The following is a 12,960-nucleotide window of genomic DNA, read 5'->3' on the forward strand; positions in this document are numbered from 1 at the left end:
TAACACTATCTACCTAGAGAGAGTGTCAGAACCCACAGTTTAAGGCTCAGTCTTACAAGACAGTCACCCCACCCATGTCAGTCACAAAGTTCAGGTTGCCACCTGTACTTCTGATCAACTGGTTATAGATCAGAGGTTCCAATGATTCACAGAACTCAAGAGAACATTTTGCCTACTCTATCCCCAGTTTCTGGAGAAGGAAATGGTAACCCACTCCAGTATTCTTGCCTGGAAAATTCCATGGACAGAGGAGGCTGGCAGGCTACAGTCCATGGGGTTGCAAAAGGTTGCCCAACAACTGACACTTAACACATCCCTCATTTATTACAAAAAGTAACTCAGGAACAGCCTGATGGAAGAGGTGCGTGGGATAAGGTCTGTGGAAAGTGGGTGGAACTTCTTCCCTCTCTGAATGCACCACTCTAGGTGAATCTCCTTGTGTTTAACAACCTGCAGTCTCTCCCAATCCAATCCTTTGGATTTTTACAAAGGCTTCATTCTGTGTTGTTGGGTGTTGTCATTATAGGCATGACTGAACTGGCTAAGTCTGCTCCTGCCCCTAAAAAGGGCTCTAAAAAAGCTGTGACCAAGGCCCAGGAGAAGGACGGCAAGAAGCGCAAGCGCAGCCGCAAGGAGAGCTACTCCGTCTACATGTACAAGGTGCTGAAGTAAGTCCACCCGGACACTGGCATCTCGTCCAAGGCCATGGGAATCATGAACTCCTTCGTCAAAGACATTTTCGAGCGCATCGCTGGCGAGGCATCGCGCCTGGTGCATTACAACAAGCGCTCAACTATCACATCCAGGGAGATCCAGATTGCCGTGTGCTTGCTGCTGCCTGGGGAGCTGGCCAAGCACGCCATGTCCGAGGGCACTAAGGCTGTCACCAAGTATACCAGTTCCAAGTAAATATAATATGCCTAGCTGCTGTTAATGGAGAAGGCAATGGCACCCCACTCCAGTACTCTTGCCTGGAAAATCCCATGGACAGAGGGCCTGGTGGGCTGTAGTCCATGGGGTCACTAAGAGTCGGACATGATTGAGCGACTTCACTTTCACTTTCATTACATAGGCATGATTGATTTAACCACTTACTATTAGTGAATGAGTCAACTTCCAGTTGCTCTCCTCTCCCAAGAAGTTCAGTGGGTCAAATTGAAAGTTCAAACCCTCTCATCACATGGCTGGTTTTCCTCATCCTTAGGTGGGGTCCAAAAGTCACCTTTTTAACACTTGCATCACCTAGGAAATTCCAAGGCTTTTAGGAGCTTGGTGCCAGAAACAGAAATGAAGACAAATATGTTTTTCTTATTATACATCATGTCAAGGCTGTATATTGTCACCCTGTTTATCTACTTATATGCAGAGTACATCATGCGAAATGCCAGGCTGGAAGAAGCACAAGCTGGAATCTAGATTGCAGGGAGAAATATCAATAACCTCAGATAGATATGCAGATGACACCACCCTTATGGCAGAAAGCAAAGAGGAACTAAAGAGCCTCTTAATGAAAGTGAAAGAGGAGAGTGAAAAAGCTGGCTTAAAACTCAACATTCAAAAATCTAAGGTCATGGCATCCAGTCCCATCACTTCATGGCAAATAGATGGGAAAACAATGGAAACAGTGATAGACTTTCTTTTCTTGGGCTCCAAAATCACTGCAGATGTTGACTGCAGCCATGAAATTAAAAGACGCTTGCTCCTTGAAAGAAAAGCTATAACCAACCCAGACAGCATAGACATTACTTTACTAACAAAAGTCTGTCTAGTCAAAGCTATGGCTCTTCCAGTAGTCATGTATTGATGTGAGAGTTGGACCATAAAGAAAGTTGAGTGCCAAAGAATTTATGCTTTTGAACTGTGGTGCTGGAGAAGACTCTTGTGAGTCCCTTGGACTGCAAGGAGATCAAACCAGTCAATTGTAAAGGAAATCAGTCCTGAGTATTCAGTGGAAGGTCCAATGCTGAAGCTGAAGCTCCAACACTTTGGCCACCTGATGTGAAGAACTGACTCATTGGAAAAGACCAATGAGGAAAGATAGAAGGCAGGAGGAGAAGGGGACAACAGAGGATAAGATGGTTGGATGGCATCACCAACTCGATGGACGAGTTTGGGCAAGCTCCGGGAGTTGGTGATGGACAGGGAAGCCTGGTGTGCTGCAGTCCATGGTGTCTTAAAGAGTCGCACATGACTGAGTGACCGAACTGATTATAAATCACACTATCACATCTCCCATGTCAGACTGCCGTCTTCACTGCACAGACCCTGGTACCCTGGTGTGGCTGCTTGGCAGGGTCTCCCTCCTCACCCTTGTCCACCTCAGACATTCTGTGCAGGAATGCCCTCCTCACCCACCCAGCCTCTGACTCGACACTCGACAGCTTCTTTTTCTCTCAGACTCTGACCAAGGGTGCTGTATAACCCTTGCTCTGATCTTGATACCTTACACCATGTCACTGCTTTTTGTTGAAGCCCTCCTTTCCAGCCTGGGCTCTGATGAATCATACTGGAAAGGATGCTTCACTCATCATACTTGGGTGCTGACATAGTGTGTGGAGGTACTTGAAGACGCTCTTACCACCTTAGGAAGGCATCCTCTGATTTCTAGTTTCCTCCCCAATCTTGACACCTTGTCACCCTGCTTGGGCTCTAACTGCACACGCTGAATTTCCCTCCCACTTGGGTACCCTTCTTCCCTTGTTTGAGTTCCAACACTCTTCTTTGGGCCACTGTGACTGCCCTCCATACAGATATTATTTATTATGCTATGCTCCTGAGGATGACTTCTTTAGGATTGGAAGAGAGAAGAAGAGAAAGTGAAAGTGAAGTCACTCAGTCGTGTCCAACTCTTTGCGACCCCGTGGACTGTAGCCTACCATGCCCCTCCGTCCATGGGATTTCCCAGGCAAAAGTACTTGAGTGGGTTGCCATTTCCTTCTCCAGAAGAAGAGAAAGGAGGGGAAAAAAGGAAAAGGACATACCATTTCCCAGGTTTGCTCATTAGTCCTTCTAGAGGGAAATGAATGCATGGAAAAGTTTAAAAGTGGTCAATGTGCTTCATCTGCAATAGTAACAAAAGATTTGGACTAAGAAAATTTAATAAGATTTGAAGTTAAATACCCTTTTCATTGGAGAATTGAACTTTTATTTCTCTTCTAGATGTTTCATGCCCCACCCACCCGCCCCGATAGATGACTTCTAAATTAGACATTTAGAAATGAAAAAGCTGGAGTGAATATTTGTGCTTCTAGCCCAATTTTATTGTTTCATAGATGAGGGAACTTAGACCTGGTGAGGTCAAATGGGGCTTCCCTGGTGGCTCAGATGGTAAAGAATCTGCCTACAATGCCAGAGACTTGGGTTTGATCCCTGGGTCAGGAAGATTCTCTGGAGTAGGAAATGGCAACCAACTCCTGTATTCTTGCCTGGAGAATTCCATGGACAGAGGAGCGTCAAATGACTCTCCCAGGTTTCCCAGGTGACACAGAAAGAGAAAGAACAATTTTCTACATCGTGGCCAGTGTTCTTGGCACTCTTCTCTTCATTATTATCATTTAAAATTATTGGACCTTTACAGCACATTTCTGAGATAAATTAGTTTTTACATTATACCTTATATTTTAAATTGGAAGTTCTTTTCTTCAATAATGAAATTGTTGATATAATGCTATATTTTAGGCCCTAAAACATTAAGTAAGTAGTATTTTGGTGACTGTATTTCATTAGATCTAGAAATTAGCCTCACCAATTTGGTTGTTAGTAACATTTTTTGAATACTGTCTTTTATAGCATGCTTACATTAACTGTTTTTGATAAAGATGCCGAGCAGGTTGATTATTCATTCTATTTATCATCATGTAAGATTGATGGTTTGGCAAAATGTATATCAGTTCAGTTCAGTTTAGTCGCTCAGTCGTGTCTGACTCTTTGCGACCCCATGGACAACAGCATGCCAGACCTCCCTGTCCATCACTAACTCCCGGAGTTTAATCAAACTCATGTCCATTGAGTTGGTGATGCCATCCAACCATCTCATCCTCTGTTGTCCCTTCTCCTTCCACCTTCAATTTTTCCCAGCATCAGAGTCTTTTCCATGAGTCAGTTCTTTGCATCAGGTGGCCAGAGTATTGGAGTTTCAGCTTCAACGTCAGTTCTTCCAATGTATCTTCAGGACTGATTTCTTTTAGGATGGAGTGGTTGGATCTCCTTGCAGTTCAAGGGACTCTCAAGAGTCTTCTCCAACACCACAGTTCGAAAGCATCAATTCTTTGGTGCTCAGCTTTCTTTATAGTCCAACTCTCACATCCATACATGACCACTGGAAAAACCATAGCCTTGACTAGACAGACCTTTGTTGGCAAAGTAATGTATCTCTGCTTTTGCATATGCTGTCTAGGTTGGTCATAACTTTTCTTCCAAGGAGCAAGCATCTTTTAATTTCATGGCTGCAGTCACCATCTGCAGTGATTTTGGAGCCCCCCAAGATAAAGTCTGCCACTGTTTCCATTGTTTCCCCATCTATTTGCCATGAAATGATGGGACTGGATTCCATGATCTTCGTTTTCTGAATGTTGAGCTTTAAGCCAAATTTTTCACTCTTCTCTTTCACTTCCATCAAGAAGCTCTTTAGTTCTTCTTTGCTTTCTGCCATAAGGGTGGTGTCATCTGCATATCTGAGGTTATTGATATTTCTCCTAGCAATCTTGATTCTAGTTTGTGCTTCATCCAGCCCATCCAAGCAAAATGTGAGAGAGAGAGCCAAATAGCTGATGAATAAAATTTTATTTTAAAAATCCACAATATAAAATTTGTATTACTTGAAACCCATTCACATTTGTGGAAAGTTCAACATCTTATCCATGTTGCAGTTCCAGTAGGAATGAACAACTTGCTGGGTTTAGGTGAATCATTTAGAACATTCATTGATTTCCAAGAATCACCTTGAGTTATTGGGGTCAAAAGGAAAAATGGGCAACAAGCTATATGTAAGGATCCAAGAAAAATCTTGAAGTGTCCCCCATCAGTTGTGTAATTTAAGAACGTAAGTGTGATATGAACGTATTTCAGGCCCTTGGTGAAATACTTGCCCTTTGGCGCCAATGTAATTCTGTAAATTAGTAACAACAAACACACAGATTTCATAATTGGAAGGGACACACCTTAAAGATCATTTTGTTGATACTCCTCCAAGGCAGGAATCCTACTACATACCCATGAGTTTGAATCACTTTCAATCATGGGGAAATCACTACCTCCCAAAGCAGTTGTGCCTTATTTTCTGCAGAAATCTTCCTCTCGGTAACTTTTTCCTCTTATTGCTGCCTTCCAAGCTCTCTGGTTAGAACACAGGCAAACCTTCTTCGTGGGCTTCCCTGGTGGCTCAGTGGTAAAGCATGCTTGCAAAGCAGGAGATGCAGTTCTGATCCCTGGGGAAGATCCCCTGGAACAGGCAATGGCAACCTATTCCAGTACTCTTGCCTGGGAAGCCCAGGGATAGAGGAGCCTGGTGGGCTACAGTTCATGGGGTCACAAAAGAGTTGGACACAACTTTAGTGACTAAACAACAACAAAATTTTCTCCATAGGGACAGTCCTGCAGATATGTCCCCCTAGATCATCCTTCTGGAATTTTCTCTCCGTGTCTCTTTCTTCCGTCATCTAAGTTCCTCGTGGAAAATGAGATTGCCTGCCCCTTGTCTGGATCTAAATGCCTCTTTTAAAACGTGCAGTTTTAGGAAGCCGTGCACTCTCCCCCGTGAAGTACAAGAACAGCGCTCTGAATTCCTCTTACCGTCTTTCTGTCACAGTGAATCGTGGTTTCAGTTTATTTCTGGACAGTGGTAGCTACCAGACACAACCTTTGCCCTCAAACACCGCGTACACTTTACACAAACTTGTTGACCTTACACCTAAGTCGGCTTTTCTTGAACTCTCATCTGAACAAACAAACAATTCACTCTGATCTGCGGATATCCCGTGCGGCGTCAGGAAGGGCCGGGTAGAGCAGTGCCGGCTCTGAGCTCGCCACCGCCGCTGCAGATTGGGTTTCCTTTTTCTCTTGACTTTAAGAAGTAAGACAAAAAAGCAATTCCGGCTAATCTCTTAGACAATGCTGAGGGTTCCAGGCTCCATTTCAGGAAGCTGGTTTCAACAAGGTAACAAAGAGACCACCAAGGTCAGAAAGGAGGCGAGGGAGATCGACCGGGAGGTGGCATTCAGGTAACTCCCCGAGGGTGAGGGTGGGGAGCCGGCGCCGCTGGGGGTAGGAGTGCGCCCCGCCCGCCAAGAGCGGACGACAGCGGCTGTGCGCCCCGGCATGGACGCGCGCGGGAGTCCAGGCCGGCGAGCGTGTCACCACGTGCTGCGGGGAGGCGGGGATAGGGCCCTCCTCCTCTGGTTATTTGTAAAGAGCGCGGGGCCGGAGCTCAGCGTTTTTACCGCGGACTCGCCGGGGATAGTGTTGAGAGAGGGGGAGGGAGGGAGTGGAGGGAAGAAAGAAGGAGAGAGAGAGGGACTGATTTACGTGGACAAAAGCAGACGCAGAAATACACAGGCGAGGTGAGAGGTTAGCAGGTCAGCTCACCTACTTCTCTGCTTGCCAAGGAAGATCTGGGAGATCTGGGAGAGGGAGGGTCCCGTTTAGAAGGTCAAACCCCAGAACTCCGAAGGGGCCATTTCCTGCAGCTGGCTGGGGACTGCACGCCTCACCCCTTCTAAGTTTGCAGATGGAACTAATCAGAAAGAAAGGAAGGGGAGGTGGGGTTCTGTAGCCAGTGTAGTTTTCTTCCTAAAAAGTGACGTGATTTGGGGCTTTAGATCCGGAAGGAGCATGTGTCTTCACACTGCAAGCTAATCCTGGAATGTCTGCAAACTCCGCTCCGGGGCAGTTGGCCCCAAGCCCGGCGGGGCGTCCGAGGGGTCCGGTCTCGCAATGCTCCCGAGGCCGACCGGCGGGTAGCCGGGTGACCTTTATCTCTGTCCCCCTTTGTCCTTTTTATCTCAGGCTCTCCAGGAGGCCCGGGGGCCCGCTCTGTCTATCGCTCCCACCTCGCCCTCCCCGCCCGGCTGCACCGCCACTTCAATGCCCGGCAGGTCGCGGGCTGCTGCTATTTCGAAGGCGCCGGAGGACCAGGTGCGCCCCGCGCCACCGCTGACCCGGACCGGCGCCGACGCCTGACGGGAGCCCTTGGGCACCGACGAGGCTGCGCCCGTCCAGTCCCTGTGCGCTCTAGTCCGTTTTGGGCCCGTGAGGCGCAACCGCGGCCACGATGGCTCCGGGTCGAGCGGTGGCTGGGCTCCTGCTGTTGGCGGCCGCTGGCCTCGGAGGGGAGGCGGAGGTGCCCTGGCTCGCCTTCAGCGAGGATGTGCTGAGCGTGTTCGGCGCCAACCGGAGCCTGTCGGCGGCGCAGCTCGGGCGCCTGTTGGAGCGTCTGGGAGCCGCCCCCGTGGAGGGCGCCCCCGAGCCCGGACACCTGCACTTCAACCAGGTAGGGCCGGGCCGGGCCGCCCTTCCCCAAACGCCGGGGTGTCCGGAGACGTCCGTTTGTACTTGAACGTTGATTAAAGGGGACAGCGCAGGAGAAAGAACTTGGTTTTGTCTCTCAAGTGTGAGGCGGGTCCTGTTTTTTGTTTTGTTTTGTTTTTTTAACTGGATCTGACCTTCTAGCCGAGGTTAAAGGGCTGGCGGTGACGAGGGAACCAGAAACTGCAGTTTTATGCCCGATGAATTGAGCCGTCGGACGCTTGTGGTTATAAGATTTTATGCAAAAGTTTATGAAGTAGTTGAGTGCGGGAAGCACCTTGAGAGATGCGTTTGAGATACGAATGGCGTACTGAAGTCTTCCTGGCAGAGACAGTGGCTCACAGGCACCCCCGTTAACAGCTGCTTGGTGGGTAACAGCTGTTAGCAAGGTATAATGTAGTTCTGTCTTTCCCCTGTAAGTTACAGGAGGCACTTAGGGCTGAAGGGCTTATTGTATAGAGACCAGGAGGCCGAGGGGGCCCCGAGACCAAGATCACACGTCAGCTGGTGATGGAACTGGGTTTAGAGCCAGTTTTTATTCATCTATCAGGTCAAAAGTTTGGTTCTAATATTCATTCATTCAAACAAAAAGAAAAAAACCTATCTTAGTACAGATACACAGCATTATTTAGGCGTTTGGTAATTCCTAAGATTTAAGGATCACCCTAAGTTACCTAGGCGCAGTTAAGACCATACCTGTCAGTAAACTTCAAAAAGGGTATTAGAGATTCTTCATTATTTCCATAATAAATAGCCTATGATTATTTCTCTAAGTTGTGAAATAAGCAAAGTGTGCTTTTAGCATCCTCCTCCAAAATCCCCTCTCCTTTTTAAAACTCTGTTAACTCAGTGCTTTGATTGTTTTTTTCCCCCCCTTCTGCTGTGGTTCCAGTGATAACTGATGATGAATGGCAGTATTCAGTACTTTCCATATTGTTTGTCACTTCTGGGTGATGTTAGTTTGTGTTACAAAAAGTTTTGTGGTCCAGAATGTTTGGGAACGTCAAAAAATGTTTGGGAATGTTATACTGTTACTCTACTCCTGGAAATCTAGAGTTTCCCAACGTATCTGGCCTTCGATTACAATTAGGGAAATTTTAATCAGATAGTGAAGTGAAGGTCGCTCAGTCGTGTCTTTGTGACCCCATGGACTATACAGTTCATGGAATTCTCCAGGCCGGAATACTGGAGTGGGTGGTGGTGGTGGTTTAGTTGCTAAGTCGTGTCAGACTCTTGTGACCCTATGGACTGTAGCCCGCCAGGCTTCTCTGTCCATGGGATTCTCCAGGCAAGAATAAATACTGGAGTGGGTAGCCCTTCCCTTCTCCAGGGCATCTTCACAACCCAGGGATTGAACCCAGGTCTCCCACATTGCAGGCAGATTCTTTACCAGCTGAGCCACCAGGGAGGCCCCTTTAATCAGATAAATTCTTTGTTGATAACCTTATAGTTTGGCATTCATTTTGTTAGAAATATTTTACCTCAATTGAAACATGCAGTACATAAGAAGTATAAGATTCTGATGCCATGAGGTATCAGAGTGCGTGTCCTTTGATCTAGAAGGGTTTTATGGTCTTCTTATGCAAGTTCTTTAGTAAACTGTCTATCTGATTCTTGCATGGCATTACATACCAGAATGTAATGGCTAAGAAATAATACATTGGAAAAGCTGAAATGACTTCATATTATATTGATGTTTTAGAAAATAAGGCAAACAACTAACTTGGTAAGTATTTTCCATCTAGTTGCAGACTCTTCAATCAAGGGAACAGCTGAGCTGACTAAAGCATTTCTAGATAAGAGCAGGAGTGGTCAGTCATATGCTTGGAAAGATGCCTGGGGACTTGACTTGCAGCTGCATATCTGTAGCCTACACATTGTTTTGACTTAAATTATCTCCTTATCTTGCAATGTTTGAAGATGCTGATGAACTATAAAGGGACAAAAGACCCCTGAGCCACACCTTGACAAAGACAGTGGAAAATATACCTAAATAATTTAGGAAAGTTGCTTAAGTTTGTTAGCAGTATGATTCCCAGCTTATAAGTAGGTAGGTACCTCAATAGGTAAATTATATGTATGTTGACACCTTGTTTTTCATTCTTCTGTTTGCGTATTTAACTACCCTCATTATGGCCTCTGTGGACATCAAAAAGAGATGGGGAAAAGCCCCTAATTACTTTGGAAACAAAGGGAAGCCAAGGAAAATTTATCACTTGATCAGACCTAGCAAACATCTGTTTGATGTTCTAAAAAGTTCTACTGATAACAACCATCATCAGTTAAATCATGTCCAGTGAAATGCCATTCCAGAAGAATCTGTTAATTTGCTGGCATTTACATCTGCTCCAGCAGGAGACTATCCAGTTTTGAGCAAAATTTAGGGCTGTTAATATCTCCATACCTTAAAGAAGGTAACTTCATTTTCCTCACCTGCAACAAAGTAGAATAATAATATATGTGAAAAACATGATTTTCTGACTTTGAGGACAGTTGAAAAGATAGAATTTATTTCTTTGGGCCAGGGATTTATTGAATCTTATATGAGATCTATTTACAAATGACGTTGTTTCTTAGCAGCGACTTAGCAGCAGCATATCTGGGAGTTCTCGGTTTATATACTGCTGAAGCCTATCTTGAAGGATTTTGAGCATTACCTTGCTAGCATGTGCTGCTGCTGCTGCTGCTGCTAAGTCGCTTCAGTCATGTCCGACTCTGTGTGACCCCATAGACGGCAGCCCACCAGGTTCCTCTGTCCCTGGGATTCTCCAGGCAAGAATACTGGAGTGGGTTGCGATTTCCTTCTCCAATGCATGAAACTGAAAAGTGAAAATGAAGTCGCTCAGTCTTGCCCGACTCTTAGCGACCCCATGGACTGGAGCCTACCAGGCTCCTCCATCCATGGGATTTTCCAGGCAAGAGTACTGGAGTAGGGTGCCATTGCCTTCAGCAAGTACTATTAAATTAGCTTGTTGCTTTGGGAGATCAAAGTGACCTGAGTTCAAACTGGAGACAATAGAATGATTGAGTTTACTGTTTTGCTTCTTATGGTTTCTGAGGGTACAAAGAGCAGGTAGAAGAAGTAGGCCAAACAAGTGAGAGGAAGGAGCTCTTTTATCTAAATGGGTCTCTGGGGCCTAAGACAAAGTGTAGGTCTGCTCTATCTGAGGGAGTTTCTAGAATACAAAGGGATCGCTTCTTGGCCTTTTGGCTAAGATCAAGTGTAGAATACAAAGGGAAGCCCCAACTGAGTGAACACCCTGGGTGATTAATTGAGGGGATTTAAGAATGGGCTCAGCGCCACCTTTTGTTTGTTCTGATAGTCCTATCTCATTCTCCAAGTGGTCTTTTCTCTTCATTTCTCCTTCAAAACCCCTAATTTCTAAATTATCACACTCAGCTGCAGGAAATGTTTCTATTTAAATCAGTCTCCTGGGGAGGGTTAGTGGGGGTGATGGGGGTGTGGGTGTGGCAGGTTGGCGTGTGAGGCAACCTTTGTTTCCCGCCTTCACTCAGCCTTTGACTTTTGCTTCTCTCTCCAAACTGCATTTTTTCATTTGATACAAATCTTCCAGCATAGCTCCTGCATCTTTTTTTTTTCATTCATAGGTTGTTTTAAAACATCTTTTAATTCATAGTCAATCTTCATAAAGCACTACTTGGAGTATGCCTCTCTCCTTTCAGTTCTCCTCCATGAATTCTCTTGGCTGGTGAAGTCTAAATCTGGAGTCTGGCATTTGAGGCTTTGCAAGCAAGGTTAACCCTGAGATATCAACCTAACCTGCCCAGATCTAGCACTCACTACATTAAACTAGTTACTCTTCTATGACTTCACCGTATATTTTTATTCAAGCACTTTTTACCTCATTTTTTTCCTTGCACCGTTTCCTGTTCCCAGCTGGGTTATCCTTCATTTCCTTGAATTACCCTCTCAAAATCTTACACTTTTAAAAACCCGGATACACTTTTTCCATAAAATATTTCTAGGACTTCACAGCCACCGCTGATTTGCCAATTTCTCTTTTTTTGAATTCTTGAATTTTTTTCATTATGCTGATGAGACTTAGCTATTCATGTGTTCTAGAAATATTTTGAATAACTACTGTACTCTAATTAGAGTGGTCTTTTAAAAGTACAAACCTAACCATACTGCTCATTTTTTAAGAACAGTTAAATACCTTTAAGACAAACTTTGAACACTTAAAAGTGGCTTAAGTCTTTTTACGATCTGGTTCCTGTATATTTCCCAAGTCTTATCCTTTGCTACTGCTCCAGTCTTCATAGACTGCTGGTAGTTCCTGGTTCTGCATACACATCTGCTTATGCTTTAGGTATCAGTTTAGACAGTACTTCTTCCAAGAAGCCTTTCTTAGCCTGTTCAGGGGTTTAGTAGAAGCCCCTATATTAATTGGTGCCTCTGCAATCATAACATATATTGAAATTGTAGTATAATATGTAAATAATTTATATATATTTTAATTTTCTGTTCACATGGTTGAATGTCCTCTCCTCCTCTGATATGATTTTGAATAAATTGAAGGGAATGATCTGACTCATCTTTTTAAGGGCTAGTGTAATGCCTGGTACACAACATATATTCATTATATGTGTATATATATAATATATATACGTATATTATATATATACACTTTTTTTTTAGCCAAGCCAGGTGGGGTCTTAGTTCTCTGACCGGGGATTGAACCTGGGCCCTCAGCAGTGAAAGCTCCATGTCCTAAACACTGGAACGCCATGGAATTTCCCATTATATATATTTTTGAATGAATGAGTGAAGATTGCTTAATATGAGTAAGGCAGTTTGAGCCCTCACATGACTTTAGTTTCTAGGTAGATGTATGACATAATGCACGTATGACTACAATGTATAATAGAATGAGATTTTTGATTAAAGAATTTTAAACAAAAGTGGAATGAGATCGGACTTGTGTTCTTAGAAAATTCTTCTGCATGAAAGTGTGGAATGTGTCAGAGTGGGTCGAGACAGGAGCTGAGGAAATTGCAGTGGTTTGCAGGAGCTGTAATGATCGCTTGAACCTGGAGAGGCCATCAGGAGGTAGCATAAAGGCTCTGCTTTCTCCTGGGAGAGCAGCCATGACTGAGGAGTAGGAAAAAAGTCCCAAAGACAGGTATTTTCTACTGCAGCCTTTTGTCTGTAGTGGTCATGTAACTATTATTAGACCTTTCCTTTCATTAATTTATGGCCCGAGGATGCCAGAGGAAGAGGCAGGGAGATAACTTGGCTTACTTCAGTGGGGTCAGGCTGGTGGTCTGTAGCAAACACAGGAGCATGTGTGTGTGGTTATTACATGCATGTTGTATGCATAGCTTGTTTATTGTACTTTTTCCTGGCATGCAAGCGGGTAACAGTGCATTAGATGAAGGACATGCTGGGAAGCACAGATTGTAGATGGATGAGAGAAA

The 12,960-nt window shown here is 44.8% G+C and overlaps 1 protein-coding gene and 1 pseudogene across 3 annotated transcripts in view; both read left to right on the forward strand.

The window, feature by feature from the left end:
- Positions 1-528: 528 nt before the first annotated feature.
- Positions 529-919, forward strand: LOC102414292 (annotated as a pseudogene).
- Positions 920-6,048: 5,129 nt separating this feature from the next.
- SLC39A8 (solute carrier family 39 member 8) overlaps positions 6,049-12,960 on the forward strand; it is an 83,522-nt gene continuing 76,610 nt past the window's right edge. The window contains exons 1-2 of one of the 3 annotated variants that reach the window (XM_025290381.3): positions 6,049-6,218; positions 7,003-7,486. In XM_025290381.3, the coding sequence (XP_025146166.1) occupies positions 7,268-7,486 (219 nt within the window). In that variant the 5' untranslated portion in view covers positions 6,049-6,218; positions 7,003-7,267. Of the gene's footprint in view, positions 6,219-6,400; positions 6,573-7,002; positions 7,487-12,960 lie in introns of those variants that run through there. The other 2 variants (XM_006070970.4, XM_025290380.3) reach the window with 2 other exon arrangements.

This window comes from Bubalus bubalis, chromosome 7 (assembly GCF_019923935.1).
Source record: "Bubalus bubalis isolate 160015118507 breed Murrah chromosome 7, NDDB_SH_1, whole genome shotgun sequence".
NCBI lineage: Eukaryota > Metazoa > Chordata > Mammalia > Artiodactyla > Bovidae > Bubalus > Bubalus bubalis.